The 25,048-nt window shown below is 38.3% G+C and overlaps 1 protein-coding gene and 1 long non-coding RNA gene across 5 annotated transcripts in view; one reads left to right on the top strand and one right to left on the bottom strand.

The window, feature by feature from the left end:
* Positions 1 to 25,048, top strand: part of LOC129525563 (uncharacterized) — a 74,371-nt gene that overhangs the window by 32,300 nt on the left and 17,023 nt on the right. The window lies entirely within an intron of this gene.
* Positions 18,510 to 25,048, bottom strand: part of QSER1 (glutamine and serine rich 1) — an 81,023-nt gene continuing 74,484 nt past the window's right edge. For 2 of the 4 annotated variants that reach the window (XM_019037432.4, XM_055356542.2), the window contains 2 exons: positions 23,443 to 23,538; positions 18,510 to 22,443 (listed from right to left, as the gene is read on the bottom strand). In XM_019037432.4, coding sequence (XP_018892977.3) covers positions 22,303 to 22,443; positions 23,443 to 23,538 — 237 coding nt within the window. In that variant the 3' untranslated portion in view covers positions 18,510 to 22,302. The other 2 variants (XM_019037433.4, XM_055356538.2) reach the window with 1 other exon arrangement.

Below are 25,048 nucleotides of genomic sequence, written 5' to 3'. Positions count from 1 at the left end.
ACTGAGTTGGGAGGATCACTTAAGCCCAGGAAATTGAGGCTGCAGTGAGCTGTGATTGCACCACTGCACTCCAGGCTGGGCAGCAGAGCGAGACCCTGTCTTGCAAAGAGAAAGAAAAGAAAATGTCCGAAAATTGGGTGAGAAAGGTGAGAGTTTGTGTTATTGAACCAGACCACTCCTTTCCTCCTCCTCCCAACTCAGTAAGGCAGGGATTCTACACCAGACTGCTGCATCCAAGAACACAGGACTCATTGCCCCGCAAGCTCCTACTGGGATAACTTTATTCCTGGGAGGAACAGATTATCAGCATTTCTCATTGAACCTCCAACTACCTGTTGTGAGGCAAAGTCCTAGGTAAGTAGGGTTGAGAGGTAGGGGCTCCCTTCTGCTGAGCTCCCACTCATGTAACAGAGGCTCTACTCTTGGGTGTAACATATTGAGAATATTGGGTTCCCTGATCATCTTTGCTCTGGCTTATAAAGCAGTGGTTCCATGACAGGAGAGGAAAACTTAAGGACCCTTGCTACTTCCTCCTCCCTTCAACTAGCACCTAGCCCCTAGAGGAGGGATGTCACTCAGAGAGAAGTTTGCTTTGATCCCCACACCTGATTCCAGAGCCTGGGCTCAGGCAGCTCATAAGAATGATGACTACCAATGTTTTCAGAATGGAACTGTCTTCATTTGCAACAGAGCATGGAGAAGATCAAGGCTAAGGGCATTCATGAGAACAGTGCAGGTTGTGGTGAAAGGCAATTGGAAAGAGATTCAAGATACAGGCTAAACTGTGGACTGCCTAGTTTTTAGAAGAGAACAAGAAGAGAGCTGGGAGAAGCCCTCTTGGGGTCAGAACAAATAACAAACACTGAAAGGATTCCTCAGAAACTATTTCTTCAAATGAGCCTTGATTGGATTAACTTATAGAACAGTTTATGCCCCAACCCATTGTTGAGATTGATAGAGCAATTAGACCGTAATTAGTGGAGTTAACACCCAGATGTAGTCAGTAGAAGAGAGGCAGAGAGACCTGCCAAAGCAACTGTCATCCTACAGTGACTGTGGGCATACCTAAAACTGCACTTCCCTGAGGAGCAACTCCAGAGGCTCAATACTGGAGGGAAGGGTAGAGAGGACTTCACTGAAATAATCCAGCCAGTGACTAAACAAATAATCCAGTAATAATGACAATACCCAGAGTTATAAAATATATATGTATACACACATATATGTAGATAGGATCTAGATATACGTATACGTATATCTGACACATATATGCGTACAATACATACATATGGCTACAGTAATATATATAGCTACTATATATAGTTACAATAATATCTAAAACATGTCATTTCTAATAAAAACTTTTGAAGAATGCAAAAACAACAACAAAAAAATGAATAGTATGACTCATGCCTTGAGGAAAAGCAGGCAACAGAAGCTGTCTATGAGAATGACTCAATGTCAGATTTATCAGAAGAAGACTTCAAATATGGTCATAGAACTAAAGGAAGCCACGATTAAAGAAGCAAAGGAAGGTATAATGACAATGTTTCTTCAAATAAAGAATATTAATAAGGAGATAGAAATTATTTTAAAAGAACCAAACAGAAATTCTGAAATTGAAAAATACAATAACTGAAAAAAAAACTCACAAGAGGGGCTCACCACATTTGAGCTGATAGAAGAATGAATAAATGAACTTGAAGATAGATTAATAGTGATTATGCAGCATGAAGAAAAACAGAGAAAAAAGAATTTTAAAAAATGAAGAAAGTCTTAGAGAAATATCAGATACTATTAAACACAGCAATATATATGTAATAGAAAGGAACAGAAAACATATTTGAAAAAATAATGGAGAAAACTTCCCAAATTAATTAATAATTAATACAATAAAATTACTTTTATTTCCCAAAATAAAAATCTTACACATCTAGGAAGCTTAACTCCAAGTAGGATAAATAAAAAGAGATCCACAGACACATCATATTAAATATGCTGAAAGTCTTAGACAAGGAGAAAATCTTGAAAGCAGCAAGAGAAAAACGACTTGTTATTTCCAAGAAAAATTCAGTAAGATTAACAGCTGAATGCTCAACAGAAACAATTGAGGCCAGAAAGCAGTGGGACAATATATTCAAAGTATTCAAGAAAAAAAAAGTCAGCTGAGAATTCTATATCTAGAAAAGCCATCTTTCAAAAATGAAGGTGAAATACTTTCTCACATAAACAAAAACTGAGAAAAATTGTTGCTGGTAGACTTGCCTTACAAGAAATACTAAAGGAAGTTTTTCAGGCTGACATCAAATGATCCCAGATGGTAATTCAAATTCACACCCAAAAATGAAGAGCACCAGTAAAAGTAATTATATAATTTTAAAAGACAGTATAAATGCATATTTCCCTTTCTTCTGTTAAATGATTTAAACAGCAATTGTGTAATATGTATATAATGTATTCTTGGGCCTATAACATACAGAAATGTAATATATATGAATTATATTTGCCATTAATAGCAAAAGGAGATATGTGTAAACAAAGCTGCATTGGGCTGAGGAAATGACTACAGATGGTAATGTAATAATTATAATAATGTATTGTTGGTTTGTTATATTGAGATGTAATATATATGTGACAGCAGTATTACAGAAGTGGGGAAAATGAATAGAGCTATGTAATAGTAACATTTCTGTATATCACCAGAATAAAGCTTGTATAAATCTGAAACCGATTCTAATAAGATTTATATGGCAAACTCTAGTGGAATCACTAAACACAAAAACTATAGTGAAAAAATAATGAAAGAAATTTAAATGCTACATTAGAAAATATTTATGTAATGTAAAAGAAAATAACAAGGAATAAAGGAAAAAAGACATGAGATTTATGGAAAAAAAAAAAAGGAAGAAGTAAATATATCAATAATACCATTAAATGTGAATGGATTCAACATTCCAAAAAAAGATAGAGGTGGTCAAACCGAATAAAAAATATGATCAAACTATATTCTGTCTACTAGAGACAGATTAAAAATATAAATGTATTAAAAGTAAAAAGATGGACAAATATAGAAACAGCAACTACAAGAAAGCTGGAGTAGCTATACTGCTATAAGAAAAAATAGACTTTAAATCCAAAAAATGTCAGCTGGGCATGGTGGCTCATGGCTGTAATCCCAGTGCTTTGGGAGGCCAAGGCAGGAGGATTGCTTGAGGTTAGGAATTCCAGACCAGACTGGGCAACACAGTGAAATCCTGTCTCTCAAAAAAAAAAAAAAAAAAAAATTGGCCAGGTATGGTGGCATGTGCCTATAGTCCTAGTTACTTGGTAGGCTGAGGTGGGAGGATTGCTTGGGCCCAAGAGTTCAAAGCTGTAGTGAGCTATGATCATGCCACTCCATTCTGGCCTAGGTGACACAGCAAGACTCTTGTCTCTAAAAATAAAACCAAAAAAAGTTACTAGAGATAAAGAGGGATATTTTATAATGATAAAAGAATCACTCCATCAAGAATATATAACAATTACATATGTATCTAATGACAGAACACTGAAATATATGAAGCAAAAACTGACAAAAATAGGCAAGGCGCAGCGGCTCATGCCTGTAATCCCAGCACTTTGGAAGGCCAAGGTAGGCAGATCACCTGAGGTCAGGAGTTCAAGACCAGCCTGGCCAACATGGTGAAACCCTGTCTCTAGTAAAAATACAAACATTAGCTGAGCGTGGTGGTATGTGCCTGTAATCCCAGCTACTTGGGAGGCTGAGGCAGGAGAATCACTTGAACCTGGGAGGCAGAGGTTGCAGTGAGCCGAGACTGCGCCATTGCATTCCAGCCTGGGCAACAAGAGCAAAACTCTGTCTCAAAAAGAAAAAAAAAAAAAAAAAGAACTGACAAAAATAAAAGAAAAAATAGATAGTTCAACAATATTAGTTGGAAACTTCAATACCCACTTTTTTTTTTTTTAAGAGACAGGGTCTTGCTTCATTGCCCAGGCTGGAGTGCAGTGGCATGATCATAGCTCATTGCACTCACTTTCAATAATGGATAGAACAACTAGACAGAATATCTATAAGTACATAGAGTTGGACAATATTATATCCAACTATCCTAATAGATGTTTATAGAACACTCTGTCCAACAACAGAATATATGTCTTAGCAAGTCCACATAGTTCTTCAGGATATTCTAGGCCATAAAAGAAACCTGAATGCATTTAAATGGAGAGAAGTAATGTAAAGCATGTTCTGTGACCAAAATGGAATAAAATTAGAAATCTATAGCAGGAAAATACTTGATACGCTCACAAATATGTGGAAATTAAACAACAAACTACTAAATAACCTATGGATCCAAGAAGAAATGAAAAAGAAAATCAGAAAATACTTTGAGAAAATGAAAATGACAAATGAACACATACAAACTTTTGGGATGTTGGTAAAGCAGTGCTTAGAGGAAAAGTTATAGTATTAAATACCTATACTAAAAAAGATCTCAGGCCAGGCACAGTGGCTCACACTTGTAATCCCAGCGCTCTGGGAAGCCAAGGCAAGAGGATCACTTGAGGCTAAGAATTCAAGATCAGCCTGGGCAACATAGCAAGACCCTGTCTCTATAGAAAAAAGTCACTGGGGCCAGGCACTGTGGCTCACGACTATAATCCCAGCACTTTGGGAAGCCAAGGTAGGCAGATCTGTTGAGGCCAGGAGTTCAAGACCAGCCTGGCCAACATGGCAAAGCCTTGTCTCTACTAAAAATACAAAGATTAGCCGGGCATGGTGGTACACACCTGTAATTCCAGCTACTTGGAAGGCTGAGGCACACGAATCACTTGAACCTGGGATGCAGAAGTGAAGTGAGCCAAGATTGCAGCACTGCACTCCAGCCTGGGCAACAGAGTGAGACTCTGTCTCAAATAAAAAAAAAGAAAAGTCACTGGGCATGGTGGTACACACCTGTAATTCCAGCTACTTGGAAGGCTGAGGCACAAGAATCACTTGAACCTGGGATGCGGAAGTGAAGTGAGCCAAGATTGCAGCACTGCACTCCAGCCTGGGCAACAGAGTGAGACTCTGCCTCAAATAAAAAAAAAGAAAAGTCACTGGGCATGGTGGTACACACCTGTAATCTTAGCTACTTGGGAGGCTGAAGTGGAAGCATCACTTGAGCTGGGGATTTTGAGGTTGCCATGAGTTATGATCGAATCACTGTAACCCAGCCTGGATGACAGAGGAAAACCTCATCTCTTAAAAAAAAAAACACAAAACAAAATCTCAAATCTTCTACCCTAAGACACATGAAGAAGAACAGCAAAGACTGGGTGTGGTGGCTCACACTTATAAATCTAGCACTTTGGGAGGTCGATGCGGACAGATCACTTGAGCTCAGGAGTTTGAGACCAGCCTGGGCAGCATGGCAAAACCCCATCTATATAAAAAATACAAAAATTAGCCAGGTGTGGTGGCATATGCCTGTAGTCCCAGCTACTTAGGAGGCTGAGGTGGGAGGTTGCAGTGAGCTGAGATCATGCCACTGCACTTCAGGCTGGGCAACAGAGCCAGACCCTGTCTCAAAAAAAAAAAAGGAACAGGAAATTAAATCAATAACAAACAAAGAGAAGGAAGGAATAGATTGGAAATCAATGAAATAGATAACAGAATAGAAAAACAATAGAGAAAATCAGCGAATCCAAAAGCTGGTTCCTTGGAATACGCAGTCTGTGGTATTTTGTTATGGCAGCCCTAGAAAACAATGCAGATGAAAAGACAAATTTTTAGAAAGTCACAAATTATGGAAACTGACTTAAGAAGAATAGATGGAATATACATAAATATTCAATAAATCTGAATAGACCTGCAACAAGCAAAGAGATTGAATTAGTAATCAAAAGACTACTTACAAAGTCCAGGCCCAGATGGCTTCACTGCTGAATTATACCAAACATTTAAAGGAAAATTAATACCAGTTCCTCACAAATTTCTTCCAAAAGATAGAAGAGGAAGGAATACTTCCAAACTCATTTTTTATGAAGGCAGTTTACTCTGATAGCAAAACTAGACAAAGAGGTCACAAGAAAAAAAATACAGACTAATATCTCTTAGGAATATAAATACAAAAATTCTAAAAACATAATAGCAAACTGAATCCAACAACATGAAAAAAGAATTATACGTTATAATATCCCAGAAAATGAAAGGTTGATTTAACATTAAAAAAACAATTAATAGGCCAGGTATGGTGGCTTATGCCTATAATCCCAACACTTCAGGAGGGCAAGATGAGAGGATCACTTGAGCCCAGGAGTTGGAGGCTGCAGCGAGCTATGACTGTGCCACTGCACTCCAGCCTGGGTGACAAAGCAAGACCCTGTCTCTAAACAAAAGGGAAAGCAAAAGCCAATTAATATATCAATAAGATAAAAAACAAAAATCACATTATCATCCCAATAAATGCAGAAAAAGCATTTGACAAAATCCAATACTTTTGTAATTAAAAAAACTCAACAAATTAGAAATAGAAGGGGGCCAGGTAGTACAGTAGTAGATCACGCCTGTAATCCCAACACTTTGGGAGACCGAGGTGGGAGGATCATTTGATCTCAGGAGTTTGAGGCCAGACTGGGCAACACAGGGAGACCCCTGTCTCTACAAGTATTATGCTGGTGCAAAAGTAATTGCGGTTTTTGCATTTGACAAAATGTGAAAAGCCAGTTAATATATCTAATAAAAATCTAACAAAAAATTCGCTGAGTGTGGTGACATGCACTTGTGGTCCCAGCTACTCATGGGGCGGAGGTGGGAGAACTGCTTGAGCCAGGGAGGTTGAGGTTACAGTCAGCTGTGATCATACCACTGCACTCAGCCTAGGTGACAAAGTGAGACCCTGTCTCAGAAAAAAAAAAGAAAAAAGAAAAAGAAGGGAACTTCCTCAACCTGATCAAGGGCATCTACAAAAAACCTAAAACATAATGTCATACCTAATGGTGAAAGACTGGATGCTTCCCACCTAAGATCAGAAACAAGGCAAGGGTGTCTGCCTTCACCACTTCACCACTGTCCTGGATGTTCTAGCCAGGGTGATTAGACAAGAAGATAAAGTAAAAGGCACACAGATTGGAAAGGAAGAAGTAAATCTATCTGTATTTCCAGTGACATGATCTAATATATAGAATATCCTAAGAAATCTTGGCCAGGCATTGTGGCTCATGCCTGTAATCCCAGCACTTTGGAGGCTGAGGCAGGTGGATCACTTGAGGTCAGGAGTTCGAGACCAGCCTGGCCAACATGATGAAACCCCGTCTCTACTAAAAATACAAAAATTAGCTGGGCATGATGGTGCACACTTGTAGTCCCAGCTGCTCGGGAGGCTGAGGCAGGAGAATCACTTGAACCCGGGGGACAGATGTTGCAGTGAGCCAAGATCGCCACTGTACTCCAGCCTGGGCAATAGAGCGAGACTCTATCTCAAACAAAACAAAACAAACCCTTAAAAAACTATTACAACTAATAAGGAATTTCAGGGAGATTGCAGGGTAAAAGATCACATGGTTTATTTTTCTTGAATGAGCTTTGATAATTTCTGTTCAGGAGATTTATCAATTTCATTCAAATTGTCAAATTTACTGGCATAAAATTTATACTTTCTAATGTGTTTTAAATAGTATAAATTTCCCCATAAGCACTGCTTTAGCTACATTTGACACACTTTGATGTTATCTTATCGTTTAAATACAGTTGAAATATTTTCTACTTTCTTTTATTATTTTCTTCTTTGACCAGAGGTTAATTTGTTTAATTTACTAGTATTTGGGGGATTTTCCAGCTATTTGTCTGTTTTTTTTTTTTTTTTGGAAACAGTCTCACTCTGTGGTCCAGGCAGCAGTGCAGTGGCATGATCTCAGCTCACTGCAACCTCCGCCTCCCGAGTTCAAGCAATTCTCATGCCTCAGCCCCCCGAGTAGCTGGGATTACAGGCGTGTGCTACCATGTTCGGCTAGTTTTTGTATTTTTAGTAGAGATGGGGTTTCTCTATGTTGGCCAGGCTGGTCTCAAACTCCTGATGTCAAGTGATCCTCCCACCTCGGCCTCCCAAAGTGCTCTGATTACAGGGGTGAGCCACCACACACAGGCATATTTTTCTGGTATTGTATAATATAATTTAATTTTATTGTGGTCAGAGACTGAACATACCCTTGTATGATTTGAATCCACTAAAATTTATTAAGTTTTGTTTTATGACCCAGAATATGATCCATATTGGTAAAATATTCTGTGTGTACTTGAAAAGAATGTCTTCTGCTGTTGTTGGGTATAGCATATTATAAATATCAATTAGGTCAAGGTAGTTGATAGTGTTATTCAAGTCATCTATATCCTTAATGATATTCTGTCTACTTGTTCTGTCAGTTATTGAGAGGGATATTGAAATACCCCTATATAGTTGTAGGTTTGTTATTTTCTCCTTTCCATTTATTTATTTATTTTTTGAGACAGAGTTTCGCTCTTATTGCCCAGGCTAGACAATGACGCGATCTCGTCTCACTGCAACCTTTGCCTCCCGGGTTCAAGCGATTCTCCTGCCTCAGCCTCCCAAGTAGCTGGGATTACAGGTGTGCACCACCATGCCTGGCTAATTTTTGTACTTTTAGTAGATGGGGTTTTGCCATGTTGGTCTGGCTGGTCTCGAACTCCTGACCTCAGGTGATCCGCCCGCCTCAGCCTCCCAAAGTGCTGGGATTACAGGCATGAGCCACTGTGCTCGGCCATTTTCTCCTTTCATTTATATCAGTTTTTGCTTCATGAATTTTGGAGCTCTGTTATTAAGTTTTCTTGATGCATTGGCCCCATTATCATTATGAAATGACTCTCTTTAATCCTGATAGTAGTCTTTTGCTTTGTAGTCTACTTTTATAGTAATATAGGCCATCCAGTTTTCTTGTGGTTAGCATTTACATGGTAAATTAGTTTCCTAGGGCTAATATAACAAATCATCACAAGCGTGGTGGCTTGAACAACAGAAATTTCTTCTCTTACAGTTCTGGAGGCTAGAGGTCTAAAATCAAGGTGTCTGCGGTGTCACACTCCCTCCAAAGGCTCTAGGGGAGAATCTTTCCTTGCCTCTTCCAGTTTCTGGTGGCTCCAGGTGTTTCTTGGCTTGTGGCTGCACAAATGTGGTCTCTGCCTGTGTCTTCACATCACCTTCTCCTCTGCATTTCTTCTTCTCATCTCTGTTTTATGCGGACACTTGTCATTAGAGTTAGGATCCACTAACTAGGATAATTGAGGATGATCTCATTTCAGGATTCTTAATTATATCTGCAAAAAAACCTATTTCCAACTAAGGTCACGTTTATAAATTCTGGGGATTAGGATGTGGACATATGTTTGTGGGGGCCACCATTCAACCCACTATGTGTAGTATATATTTTTTTCATCTCTTTACTTTTAAGTATCCATATCTTCTTAGTAAAGTAGGTTGCTTGTAGGCTGCACGAAGTTTTTTAAAAATCTAATTTGACAAAGGCCAGGCGCGGTGGCTCATGTCTGTAATCCCAGCACTTTGGGAGGCCAAGGCAGGTGGACCACCTGAGACCAGCCTGGCCAACATGGTGAAACCCCATCTCTACAAAAAACACAAAAATTAGCCAGGCATGGTGTCAGGTGCCTGTAATCCCAGCTACTCAGGAGGCTGAGGCAGGAGAAACGGTTGAACTTGGGAGGCGGAGGTTGTAGTGAGCCACAGCATTCCAGCCTGAGGGACAGAGTGAGACTCTGTCTCAAAAAAAAAAAAAGAAAAAGTCTAATTTGACAATCTCTGCCTTTAATTTTTTGTATTTAAAAGTAAACATTGTATATATCTAAGGTGTACAACATGATGTTTTGATATATGTATACATTATGACTAAATCAAGCTATTTAACATATGCATTGTCTCAAATACTTACCATTTTTCCTGATGAGAACACTTAAAATCTACTCCTAGCAATTTTCTTTCTTTCTCTTTCTTTTTTTTTGAGACATGGGCTCACTCTGGCTACCCAGGCTGGAGTGCTGGAGTGCTGAGTGCAGTGGCACGACCTTGGCTCACTGTAGCCTCAACTTCCTGGGCTCAGGTGATTCTCCCACCTCAGTCTCCCAAGTAGCTGGGACTACAGGCACGCGCCACCATGCCTGGCTAATTTTTTGCATTTTGGTAGAGACAGGGTTTCACCATGCTGCCCAGGCTCGTCTTGAACCTCTGACTCAAGCAATCTGCCCGCCTCAGCCTCTCAAAGTGCTGGGATTACAGGCATAAGCCACTGTACCTGGCCAATTTTCAAGTATTTATTGTTAATAACTATAGTCACCATGATTACAATAATTCTCTTGAACTTATTCCTCCTGTTTTACTGAAATTGTATGTCCTCTGACCAAAATCTCCCCAATCCCTTCACTCCCACCCTCTAGCAACCACTTTACTCTCTGCATCTATGAGTTTAGCTTTTTCAGATTCCACTTATTGGTGAGATCATGGAGTAATTGTCTTTCTGTGCCTGGCCTATTTCACTTAACATAATATCCTCCAGATTTGTCTGTGTTGTCAAAAATGACAAGACTTCCTTTTTTAAGGGTAAATAACATTCCACCATGTGCATATACCACATTTTCTTTATCCACTCATTTGTTGATGGACACCTAGGTTGATTCCATATCTTTGCTATTGTGAATAATGCTGCAATGAACGTAGGAATGCAGATAACTCCTCAATATACTGATTTCATTTCCTTTGGATATATATGCAATAGTGGGATTGCTGGATCATATGGTAGTTGTATTTTTACTTTTTTTTTTTTTTGAGACCAAGTCTCACTCTGTCACCCAGGCTGGAGTGCAATGGTGTGGTCTCAGTTCACTACAACCTCTGCCATCCGGGTTCAAGAGATTCTCATGCCTCAGCCTCCTGAGTAGCTGGGAATACCAGGTGCACACTGCCACACCTGGCTAATTTTTGTATTTTTAGTAGAGACGGGGTTTCACCATGTTGGCCAGGCTAGTCTTGAACTCCTGACCTCAAGGGAGTCACCCGCCTTGGCCTCCCAAAGTGCTGGGATTACAAACGCGTGCTACTGCGCCCGGCCTGCATTTTTAATTTTTTGAAAAACCTCCATATTGTTTTCCATAATGGCTGTACTAATTTATATTCTTACCAACAGTGTAAGAGGGTTCCCTTTTTTTGTTTTGTTTTTGTTTTTTGTTTTTGTTTTTTTGAGACAGAGTTTCACTTTTTTTCCCAGGCTGGAGTGCAATAGCATGATCTCGGCTTATTGCAACCTCCGCCTCGCGGGTCCAAGCGATTCTCCTGCCTCAGCCTCCTGAGTAGCTGGGAATACAGGTGTGGGCCACCATGCCCAGCTAATTTTGTGTTTTTAGTAGAGACAGAGTTTCACCATGTTGGCCAGGCTGGTCTTGAACTCCTGACCTCAGGTGATCTACCCACCTCAGCTTCCCAAAGTGCTGGTATTACAGGCATGAGCCACCACACCCGACCAATGCTGATCATTTTTCTGTATACCTGCTAGTCATTTGTATGTCTTCAGAGAAATGTTTACTTAGGTCCTTTGTCCTTTTAAGAATTGTTTTCTTACTACTGATTTGTTTCCCTTCTCTCAAGATTACTGTCCTGTGCTGCACATTGTTCAATGTTTGAAAACAATTTTCACTTCTTTTGTCCTCACTTTTAAGTAAAGCAGAAAGATACATCTGGCCCTGTTAGTCCATGATGGCTCAAAGTAGAAGTTGCCATTAGCATTTTTGCCTTTATCCTAACAACAGTAGGCAGCACTGATGGATTTCCAGTGGGACTCACATGATCAGAGTTGTTTGAAAATCAGACAGCTTTGTGGAGAATGGACTAAAGGAAAGCAGTTGGGAAGGGGGAGGCAGCAGTTCAGAGATTATTATAGTAGTCCTGGCATGAGATGATGGTGGTTTGGACCAAAAAGAAGACAGAGGAGAGAGATAGGGAAAGGTAAGATTTATTTAGGAACTGACAGGATACAATTCCCTTTGTGAAGTTCAAAGAATATGACTCAATGGCAAAGGTCTCTACTACTGGTCTTTATAGTCTGTGCTAAAAGTTAATCTGTGAACATCTGAAAATCCTACAGCAGAAGAGAAGAGTGTAAATAAATGATGTTCTTGCTTCTGGATAGACTAGAGAGAGAATTTTAAGCCCATCAGTGATGACTATCTGCAAGGCTTTCACCTTTTCTGTGCTGTAGCTGACACTTCAGTCAGTGGTTGTTATGGACCTCATGTTTGTGTACTCCTGCAATTCTTATATTGAAGCCCTAACCCCCAATGTGATAGTATGTATGTATGTATGTGTGTATTTGTTTATTTATTTTGAGACTGAGTCTTGCTGTGTCGCCCAGGCTGGTGTGCAGTGGTGCCATCTTGGCTGACTACAACCTCTGCCTCCTGGGTTCAAGAGATTGTCTTGCCTCAGCCTCTCAAGTAGCTGGGACTACAGGCACCCACCACCACACCCAGCTAATTTTTGTATTTTTAGTAGAGATGTGGTTTCACTATGTTGGTCAGGTTGGTCTCAAACTTCTGACCTCAAGTGATCCTCCCACCTCAGCCTCGCAAAGTGCTGGGATTACAGGTGTGAGCAACCCTGTCCAGCCCCAATGTGATAGTATTTAGAGATACTTTTGAGAGGTAATTAGAGTTTATTGAGGTCATGAGGATGGGGATCTAATTATGGGATTAGTTCCCTTATAAGAAGGTACACCAGAGGGCTTGCCATCTCTCTGCCATGTGAGGGCTGTTTGCCAGCAACTAACCCTGCCAGCCTTGATCTGGGATTTTTAGGCTCCAGAATTATGAGAATGAATTTCTGTTGTTTAAGCCACCCAGTCTATGGCATTTTGTTATGGCAGCCTGAGAAGACAAAAATAGTGAGGCTCTCAGCTATAGCAGTCACAGCGATGACTTTTCTTTTTCTTATCTCTTTTTTTTTTTTTTTTTTTGAGACAGGGTCTCGCTCATTCAGGCTGGAGTGCAGTGGCATGATCGTAGCCCACTGCAGCCCTAATGTCTCGGACTCAAGTGATCCTCTTGCCTTAGCCTCCCAAGTAGCACCACCACACCCAGCTAATTTTTAAAATTTTTAGTAGAGACAAGGTCTTGCTCTGTTACCAGACTGGTCTTGAACTCTTGGGTTCAAGCAATCTGTCCACCTTGGCCTCCCAAAGTGTCGGGATTATAGGTATGAGCCACCATGCTGGTGGACTTCTTGTATTTCTCATTTGGATGGCAGAATATTTGTTCATGAGCAGTATGGGCACAGTTAAAGCAAGTTTTTGTTTTGTAGTGCCTTTAAAATATGCTTTAATATGTAATCTTTTTGATAGTGGATTGTTTGCAAACTCCTGTAATAATGTTAATGCATTCACATTAGTGTCAGCTATGAAAAACCCTAACTTCTGACTTCTACTTAAGTCAAATATTATCTTATAACAAACTCAATGGAGGACTGACATTATAAAGATCTTCTACTGACTGACCCATAAACAGTTCTTAAGTCATTGATAAATTCTAAGTAAACAAGGTTAATTTTAAAACTTCATTCTAAAGCCAGGTTCTTTCTGTTAGCCTGTTGCTAGTGTTTTGAATTCTCTTGCTTCACTGCTCCAAGATACCTTCTCTCTGATGATAGCCCATTCACTTCCATGGATTAAATAGAAATTCAAAATACAAATTAGGAGAATGGACTCTGGTATGTTGTGAAGTAAGCAGAGTGAGGAGAATTAAAGAGTGATATGAAAATAATTGGTACTGTAAGAGAGGTGCTTTCCCTTAAAAACAGAAAGGGAGGCTGGGCGCGGTGGCTCATGCCTGTAATCCCAGCACTTTGGGAGGCCAAGGTGGGCAGATCACGAGGTCAGGAGATTGAGACCATCCTGGCCAACATGATGAAACCCTGTCTCTGCTAAAAATATAAAAATTAGCCAGGGGTGGTGGCGGGCGCCTGTAATCCTAGCTACTCAGGAGGCTGAGGCAGGAGAATGGCTTGAACCTGGCAGGCGGGGACTGCAGTGAGCCGAGATCACGCCACTGCACTCCAGCCTGGCGACAGAGCGAGACTCCCTCTGGAAAAAAAAGAAAAGAAAAAAAAGAAGACAAAAAGGAAAGCAGGGAATGTACCACTGACAACAGGGTATTTTGACCTATTTTAAGAGGCCAGCTTGAAAACACTTTAAACTGATTCCAAGTAAACTCTCATTTATATATTCACCCATCTATGCAACACATACCTATTAGGTACCTATGGAGTGAAATACTTTGTGCTGTTGGAGATATAAAGATGAAGACTATGTACATACAGACTCTAAGCATTTCAAAATTGACTGGCGGCACGACGTTTCTAATTTTACGCTACTGTCACAAGATGAACTAGATTGCTAAGGTGTGTGTGTATGTATAAAATAGCTGATTAATGGTTTTGAAATGAATCTTGCAAGATAGTGAAAAATGTAGTAAGACCTTTCCATTCTTACTATTCTGCTGCTCTGATCTTCTGGTGCTGCTAACTGAGCCGCTTTGCATTTCTCCCAACATTCTGGTCTATCTAGAATCAAAGAATATTAATAGCTTTAAAAGACTGTTTCTTACTTCACTTTCAGGATGAGAAAACAGATTCAGATTAGGTTTCACATGGCATGCCTGAGGATTGAGCTAGTTTCGTGGCAAAACTGGAGCAGAAACCATCCTCCTGAAAACAAAGCATTATGCCTTCTTTGTCAGCCAGCTCTGTTGTCTTCCTAACCGCTGAGGTTCAGCTAATCATTGTTTCCATGAAGTCTTCCCTTACCCTCCTCAAATAGATAAACTCCCCCTACCAGAGTGTTTTGTTCATGAGTGCATCTCACAGAAACTTTATTTTTTTAAGACAGGGTTGCCCAGCTTGAGTGCAGTGGTGAATCATAGCTCACTGCAACCTTGAACTCGGGCTCAAGCAATCCTCCCGCCTCAGCCTCCTGAGTGTGACACCACCTCAGGCTAAAAAATTTTTTTTGACAGTACTTTCTTCCCCAGTTATTCTATTGGTGAATCTCAAGCCCCAGATAGAGGAATGTATGTCCTGGTCCCTGAGCTCTTTCTGCATATGAGGGCAAAATGTAAAAAATGATGGCTACTGCATTTCACTTCGATAAAATGTCAGCTATTGTTGTTGGTGTAGTCATTTTCTTCTGAAGTTGCAATTCTCCTAAAGTTGTGTCTTTGTTACAAAATCCAACGAATACTTTCCTGTTCTTAACCTTTTTAATATTCCCTGTGACTTTTTTTCATATGTCCAGTTATTTGCCAAATGTTTAATGAGAATATACTATGTTCCAGACAGTGCATGAGATGATGGGGATGCAGTGGTGAGCAAAACTCATAAGTCCTATTATCAGATGATAGGACCCAGCAGCAAAGAAAGTCCAGCAATCACACAACCACAACAAAGCATCATAAATGCTATGCTGGAGGAACTGAGCGCACTTAATCTGGTCCATTGGATTAAAACCTAATCTGGGCCGGGCATAGTGGTTCACATGTAATAACCCCAGCACTTTGGGAGGACAAGGCAGGAAGATTTCTTAAAGCCAGGAGTTGGAGACCAGCCTGGGCAACAAAGAGAGACTCCATCTCTACAAAAAAATTTAAAATTAGCTGGGTGCAGTGGTGTGTGCTTGTAATCCCAGATACTCAGGAAGCTAAGGCAGGAGGATTGCTTGAGCCCAGGAGTTCAAGGCAGAAGTGAGCTGTGATGGTGCCACTACACTCCAGCCTGGGTGACAGAGCTGAGATCCTATCTCAAAACAAGGAAACAAACAAACAAAAAAACCTAATCTGGTTCAGTAGAAGTGAAGTTAAAGTGAAATCAAAGTGAAATCTGAAGACTGAGATGTGAAGAAGACTAATTCAACAGGAGGAACAGGAAGGACTGGAGGCAAGGGAAAAACCGTATACTTTTAGGGAATTTAGATGCCCTCAGGCCTGGGCCACCATGGGGGAGGGCAGGCAGGTGAAAGATATTCCTGGATGCAGTTTTAGAAAAACATTTCTACTACGCCCTTTATTTTTTAATCTATGTCTTAAATGTTGTTGTTGTCTTATTCTAAATACCTTAAGGAGTAAAATTAAAAGAAAATCTATACTTTAGGTGAAAATAGTAAACTTTGCCCACAGGTAAATTATATGCAAGACACATTATTTCTGTAAAGCAATATCTTGACTCCTGATTAACATCATAAAATAGATAAGGTTTAACAACAGACCAATTGGTAATTGTATCTTCCTTTTATTTGAAACCAGTCAGCTCTAAATTATTCATCCTACCTAAAGAAGAGATATATACATAACCTAAAATGATCAATAACCCATATCATTTTTTTATTTCACTTTAGAATGTGCTTTGTAATTTAAACATTGGTATGCCAAATTTAGGAATTCACTTAAAGCTATGCTACAGAAAAGGAACAACCCATAGTACCAAATCTTGTAACCCATCCCATATTGAACTGAAAGCATGTTTTAGGCCAGTATCAAGACTTAGTATGGCCAGGTGCAGTGGCTCAGGCCTGTAATCCCAGCACTTTGAAGGCCTAGGTGGGTGGATCACTGGAGTCCAGGAGTTTCAGACCAGCTTAGGCAACATGGTGAAATCGCATCTCTACAAAAACTACAAAAATTAGCATGGTGTGGTGGTGCGTGCCTGTAGTCCCAGCTACTTGAGTCTGAGGTGGGAGGATCCCTTGAGCCCAGGAGGTGGAAGCTGCAGTGAGCAGTGATCGCACCACTGAACTCCAGCCTGGGCAATGGAGGGAGACCCCACACCACCTTAAAAAAAGCCTCCACTGAGAGTAGCTTATATCTCTTTCTTTACACTTTTCCCTATTGTTTTGAGTTTTTAAAAAACAAGCCAGAGTAGCTTTACTATTTTTCGAGTAATAAAATATTTCTATTTGGAAAACCAAAGAGTAGAAGTAACCTCTTTCACTTCTTCCTAGAGAAGGTTCAGGTTCAGTTTATAGAGTGTGTCTGAGACAAAGTACAGTAAAACAAACAAAACCAGACAGTAGGCCAGGTGCAATGACTCACGCCTGCAATCCCAGCACTTTGGGAGGCTGAGGTGGGCAGATCACTTGAAGCCCGAAGTTTGAGACCAGCCTGGGCAACATGGCGAAACCCTGTCTCTACCAAAAATACAAAAATTAGCCAGGCGTGGTGGCTCGTACCTAAAATTCCAGCTATTTGGGAGGCTGAGGCTGCAGTGAGCTGAGATCGGGCCACTGCACTCCAGCCTGGGCAACAGAGCAAGGCTCTGTCACAAAAACAAAACAAAACAAAACAAAAACAGACGGTAACAAAACATTAACAGAGCAGTGTAGTATATGTGCTGTCATTCAGGTTTATATAGATCACTTGAATAATGACTATTTTCTAAAATATTTTGAGGAAAATACTAAAATGAAAATATTAAAATTTCAGCAAACAATGGAGAATAAAACGGATGTCATAGAACCAAAAATTTTTTTTCAGACTTTACTGAGATGATAAATATTTGATACAGATCATTTATTACATTAAATATTTATTTTCTAACTGTATAAAGGCATGAAGATTCAGTGCTTTTATAATCCAGACTACAAGAGAGCAAGCACATTTGACAGTATCTTCACTTGAAATACTTAATATGCTAAAAATATTATATGAAGATTAAGGCAGAATCTTACTCAGAAAATCAACTCACTAGTCCAGTCAGGACACGTTTTTATTTTTTTAACTTACTCAATAGTTGTATAGAGATGACAGAAATAGCTTGATATTATCAATTACTTCTAGCTATGGACTATTTTCAGATAAACAAAACTAGGAAGATGTTAAGTTAATGGATTTATACTTTTTTTTTGATGGAGTCTTGCTCTGTCGCCAGGCAGGAGTGTAGTGACGCGATCTTGGCTCACCGCAACTTCTGACTCCCTGGTTCAAGCGATTCTCCTGCCTCAGCCTCCTGCGTAGCTGGGATTACAGGCATGCGCCACCACGCCCAGCTAATTTTTGTATTTTTAGTAAAGATGGGGTTTCACCATGTTGGCCAGGACGGTCTCGATCTCCTGACCTCATGATCCACCCACCTCGGCCTCCCAAAGTGCTGAGATTACAGGTGTAAGCCACTGCACCCGCCTGGCAGATTTATAACTCTTTATAGGTGGAAAAGGACTAAAAGAGTTATATCTTAAAACAGAAACTCTTAAATATGGTCTGCCATTGTTAGCTAAGGATGCATAATTCATCAAATACTAACTTAAAATAATCTGAGAAAATAATGGGTGGGCCCTATGCCATTTGTAACTAATAACTGTTTAGTTTGTGTGAGGAATCTGTAACATGATGATGATTTTGGCTGTATGATACCTGTTTTCAATTCTTAAAAAAACAAAAGAAACAACAACAACAAAAACCCCAAACATTCTGATTTTCTTGTTTAAAAAAATTGTTTTCATTTTAATGATCTGAGTTAGTAACAAACAAATGTACAAAATTGTCTTTCACATTTCCATACATTGTGTTATGGACCAAATGAAAACGCTGGACTACAAATGCGGGTTTCTTTATATCCTTAACTTCAATTATTGTCACTTATAAATAAAGGTGATTTGCTAACACATGCATTTGTGAACACAGATGCCAAAAATTATACATGTAAGTTAATGCACAACCAAGAGTATACACTGTTCATTTGTGCAGTTATGCATCAAATGCGACGGACACAGAAGCAGTTATCCTGGGATATTTCACTCTATATGAAAAGCATCTTGGAGAAATAGATTGAAATACAGTTTAAAACAAAAATTGTATTCTACAAATACAATAAAATTTGCAACTTGCACATCTGAAGCAACATTTGAGAAAGCTGCTTCAATAACCCTGCTGTTATATTGGTTTTATAGGTATATCTCCAAAGTCATGGGTTGGGATATAGCTGCTTTAAAGAAAATAAATATGTATATTAAAAGGAAAATTACACTTTAAAAATGTGAGGAAAGCTTTGAAAACAGTCTTAATGCATGAGTCCATCTACATATTTTCAAGTTTTAGAAACAGAAAGAAGTTTAGAATTTTCAAAGTAATCTGAAAACTTTCTAAGCCATTTTAAAATAAGATTTTTTCCCCCATCTTTCCAATGTTTCCTATTTGATAGTGTAATACAGAAATGGGCAGTTTCTAGTGTCAACTTACTGTGCTAATTCATAAGTCATTATACATTTGACTGAAGAGTTCAAATAAGTGGAAATTGGGTTATAATGAAAATGAAAAGGGGGCCCCTTCAGCAGCCACTCATCTGAACTAGTAATAAACACCAACACAAAATGATTTTTTATATTAAATTTTTTTTAGATCTCTAAAGGTAGGAAAATCCAATCTTTCTTAAAAATACTTTCCTGGGTTGTGGCAACATGTGCTTTACCTCTTTAACTCTACCTAAAACCTAAAGTTATTTCTATAGTATAAATTTCAAACTCCCTGGCAAGGAATGTAAATGCTAACCAGCTAGGTATTTATAGTCATGCGCCACATTACAACTTTTCAAAGACAGACCGCGTATTTGACAGTGGTCCCGTAAGATTATAATACCATATTCTTACTGTATGTTTTCTATGTCTAGATACACAAATACCATTGTGTTACAACTGCCTACAGTATTCAGTACAGTAACATGCTGTACAGGTTTACCATATAGCCTGGGTACGTTGTGGGCTATGCCACCTACGTTTGTATAAGTACACTAGGATGTTCGCACAACAGAATTGCCTAACAATGCATTTCTCAGAATGTATCCCTGCTGTTAAGCAACGCATGACTGTATTTAACTTCATACAAAGCGATAACTTATGGATGGCTGTCATAATAACATTTCCACTTTTCTCTAAGGCCTGAGGTTGACGTCTTTGCCTATGCTCTATGGATCAAATGAGAGAAGATGATGCATCTAAACAATAGGGTCTCTTTGAGGCAGTATCATAGACTTGGCCTCCCATATTATGAAAACCTTTGTTGTACTAAAATGAATACAACTGCAAGCAGTTTGAGGGCAACTGCAGTGCCAAAGGAAATGGGTTATGTTCTATGGGAAATGTAAGATTCATCTTAAGGAAACATCTTTGTTTGCCACGAGGCATATCATGAAGAAAATGTGGCTAGTGAATTCAAACATCGACTCCAAGAGCTACCTAAATTAAGGTGGCTTTAAAAAATATTTAAATTATCAATGATTTAGGAACATAAGCTGGAAGAGTAATATAAAGATGTATATTTACAATGCCACATTAGGAAATGTAGTTCCCTACTCTGCACTTTGGAAACGAAAGACATCAATTCTGTCCAGAGTCAATACTATCATATGGCTGCTTCCTACTCTTCTCCACTTGGAAAATTCATTTTATGATGCTCCCACTGTTGATACTCTGCATCTGTCATATGAGTTAGGCAAAATGAATCTAATAGGTTACTTTTGTTTTCAAAATAAACCACCCAAACAGGTTTTTTAAAACTTTCAAAAATGGAACATTTAACCCTTGAGAGAAACTTCCATTACTGAGTACCTAGTCTAATGGCAAGTACAGTATTAAGGATTATTGCTTTTAATAAGATAACCATCAGAAATAAATATGTAAGCTTAACTCAAATACTCATTTTTCACCCAATGCTACAATGTTTTATTCTCAAATCAAATCACATTACCTTCAATTCTTTGCCAGTTTACTGAGGTTTTAAGTACAAAAAGTTGGCCTGTTAACTCAAAAGCAAGACAATAGCAATATCCGCGTGTCTTATTTGGGCATTGAGCAGTAACACTGCTTTCTTGATAGGATTTAAGGCACTAAATGGTGGTAAAATAAACAAAAGGATGATGATTAACTTCTTTAGAATCCTAAAAAAGGAGATAGTTTAGGATGACACTAGTACATCTTTTTCTCAAACAAATAAGGCATCCTGTTGGCAAACACAAATAAAACACAAGGTCATGTTGAACCTAATACATTCACTGTCTCAGCTAAACTACTTGAAACGCTACCTATCAAACCTAAGAAAGCTACAATAGTGTGTATAAAGGCTGGAAAGGCACCAAAAGGAGAGCTCTACAACTTCCAGTTCTAAGAGTTAAGGAAGCTGTGTTTAACACTGCAAATAGTCTAATTATCAGTTTTATTCTTCAAAATGTAAATGTAGTTAGATTTTTACCTCAACAAGTTAATCAAGTGCTAGTTTAGTAAGAAGTTTATTTTATGAATTAGAAAATTACCGCAGTGTCTAACACAGCCCTATTTATAAAGCTAAACTAATTCTAGTACTGAATGCATATTCTGGATAACACTGAAGCAAATCTGTATGAACAAAAATGGTTACCTCAAGATAGAATTCACAATAGAAATTCAACATATAACTAAGATTTACTGAAAATAACAAAAGGTGTTGTAGAGATATATCAAACGTAATTATAACCACAACATTTTCCTTGTGAAAAATACAACTATCAGTGAAATAAAATGTACAATTGAAAATTTTCCAAAGGAAAAAACAGTATAAACGAAAATACTTTTCTTTGCAATAGGGAAAATAGTATGTCATTGTTTTTTTATCACAATATAATTTGACACAAAAAGCAGTCAGAGAATTGCACCAATTCCACATCCAGTTTCCTGAACATGTTAAGAGTAAAAGGAGTCTGTAAAGCAGAATAGTTTCCAAATTTTATATTTTAAATTGATGATATTCTTATATAGGATGTCACACCACACCAGACCTCTTTACATAATGTACAGTATTTCTGGTTTTGTGGCCAGATGTGAGTACAAACATATGGTTTCTGCCACTTCTCTGTCATTCTGGTGTTTAGCCGGAGTCAGAAAAAAAAATCGTTACTTTAAGTGTTACTTCTCTAGCAATAAAAAAAAATTATACTTAGTGCATGCTTCATCATTTGTCAAAAAATGTTTCTGAAAATATAACTCAAGTTACCCAATGGTTTACAAAATAGAAAAATCATTCATTAGGGTAAAAATGTGGTGGGATTTAGGTCCATTTCCAGAGGACTAACTTCGTTCCTAAAGGCCGCACCACTGTCCTTCAGCAGAGGTGGTAATGACAGTTCCATGATGGAAGCGGCCGGCCTGCAGAAGGCCACTACTTGACATCTGATTATCTTTGACCACCCCATATCTGCCATTTCATTAGTGCTATAAAAAGATGGGATTTTTGTGGAAAAGTCAGGAACATTTCTGCTGTACATGATTTAGAAGTTCTCCAAATTTTTCAAAGAGGTCCTCCACCCATTTTACATTTTTCATACAAAGTTGAACAATTTCCTCCTGTCCTAAATCTTCATTTTTTTTCTGCACCGAAGAAATCTAAAAAAAGAAAATCGCCAAATTAGCTTATACTTATCACGTCATATTTAAGTTCAACTACAAGTAATGGTATTTTATTTTTTTCTTAATCCTATCCATGGAGAATGATTATTTCAGCTAAATTTGGGTGAGATCTCATCCTCTCATCTTTGGCTCCAAGGTGGCAGAAAGGAAGGCTAGAAAAAGTACTTCAGACTTTCTCCATTTCTTCCAATTACGTTAAAAGTCAAATGACAAATTTTGGAGTCGATTCTGCATTTTAGAGCATTGTAAAAATAGTCAACCTATGTTGCATCACCATCTTTGCTTTCTCTTTTGCTATATAAAGGTTAGATTTATGAGCATCTTTCCATACCAGACTACTGTCAAACACATTAGATATAGCCTTGGACCAACTTAACCCTTTTTAATGAAAAGAAGTGATAGTGCTGGTCAAATAAGGTAGTATTGTCTACAACCATTTAGCATGGCTGTGGAAATTAATGCTCATATCCCATCCATGAGGTGATATTTTGTCATGTATAATCTCTGAACAACTTAAAAGCTACAATTAAATTTTAACTTTCAGTTTTTCATGCCAAGGCACAAAACCCCACTTCTCTGCAATTAAGTGGGATAAGGCCATTCTAAGTAATAAGTAAGGCAGTGAGATGTCAAAGCAGTGACTGAAGTGAATTAAAGCAAGATCATCATACACTGTGAGAGAACAAAATGCAATAAAACATCATTTATTTTGGCGATGTAAAGCAAGCACCAACAGCTTCAAAACATTACCAATTATAGCTCCTACAAGAGGTGGTGAGGCTCGGGTAAATCTGAGCACAAAACATAGCAGAGAGACTCAGAACAATAAATCAAGTCATTATTTACAGAATACATAGACAAAATACATACACACATGTATTTCACAACTCTCTTTAAAACACTCCAAAATACTATGGCTAGAGTCTCCTTAACATTCTGAAAAACTTTTTTTTTAAGTAAATGAGAAGAAATTACCTCATCCTTACATATCAGATAAACATGGTACTTATAATGATGGAGTGAATGATACAAAGAATACAACTGTATTTTCTCTGGATCGACAGCAAACTCCTATAAAAAGAAAAAAGTTTATAGATACATTTCATGGAGTATCTGAGCTAAGAACACTTTGAGGAAAATATTAGATCAAAAGTCTCAATGGCAATGTTGAAAATGACATATATGGGTAGGTATTCAGTTGGGTTAATATGGAGAGACTTATTCAAAATAAGAATTTAAATTATATTTTAAAATCTTATTCTTTATCCTGAATATAAATATGCATTATTTAAAAAACTTAAGCATTATAGGAAAATTTAAACAATAAACATATGAGATGATTTATAAAATAAAAGCTCCCTATAATCTCCTGCTTCAGAGCTAAACAAAGCTAATGGCATGTTATATATTTTTTAATGTTTTCCCCCAGGTATAACATGTATGTTAATAACACTAATTTTGTAATGAGAAGGGAATCACACTATACATATTGTCTAGCAACTTTTCTTCTTTCTTCCAACTTGTTTTTTGACCTAACTAAAAATTGGCTATCTTTTCATTTAGTACATATAGCTGTCCCTCCCCATCCTCCCCAAATACAAACTATATGAGGGTAAGGACTTTTAACCAGTTTTCACTGTTGTATCTCTAGTACTTAGAACTGTACTTGGCATACTATAGGCACTCAAAAAAATTTTTCTGAAAGAATGAACAAATCTATCTCTTCTTTATAAAAAGCACATAGTATGACATTAGGTGGCTCTTCATTTATCTAACCTCACACTGGTGGTACATAATTGGATTGCTCTTACAAACAATTCTACAATGAGCAAAGGTATGTATTTTTATGCATTTCTGAATCTGTTTCTACAGAATACTTTTTTTTTTTTTTTTTTTGAGACAGTGTCTCATTCTGTCACCCAGGCTGGAGTGCAGGGGTGCAATCACAGCTCACTGCAGTCTCAATTCCCTGGACTCAAGCGATCCTCCCACTCAGCTTCTCAAGTAGCTAGGACTACAGGTGCATGGCACCATGCCTGGCTAATTTTTTTTTCTCCCCCCAGGGTAGACATGGGGCCTTGCTTTGTTGCCAAGACTGGTCTCGAACACCTGGACTCAAGTGATCCTCCTGCCTCAGCCTCCCAAAGTGCTGGGATTATAGGCTTGAGCCATTGTGCTTAGCCCTGAATACATTTTTGCTGTGAAGTTGATATGTTGCCAAACTGTTTTCTGGAAAGGTTATAACAATTTACACTATGTTTGAAGATGAACAAATTCCAATTTTAATGACTTTGCAGATATGAAATAAACATTTCATCTTTTTATGGAATGTGTTCTGCACACTCACTTATCTATGTGCATGCATATACAATTAAAAATATACCTATATTACAAGTAATGCATATGTTAATGAGTTCGAATTAGCCATTTCAGAATGTACACACATTTCAAAACATTTTGTACATAATATATGCAATTTAAAAAATGAAAAACTACCTACAAATATATAAACATGAGCATGAGATGATTTCTTCCATATTAGTCAATTTAAGAAATTTGTGAGCACATATTATATGCCTGA

This window comes from Gorilla gorilla, chromosome 9 (assembly GCF_029281585.2).
Source record: "Gorilla gorilla gorilla isolate KB3781 chromosome 9, NHGRI_mGorGor1-v2.1_pri, whole genome shotgun sequence".
NCBI classification, from domain to species: Eukaryota; Metazoa; Chordata; class Mammalia; order Primates; family Hominidae; genus Gorilla; species Gorilla gorilla.
The sequence above is the reverse complement of the archived record's forward strand: the minus strand, read 5'-3'. Positions and strand labels throughout refer to the sequence as shown.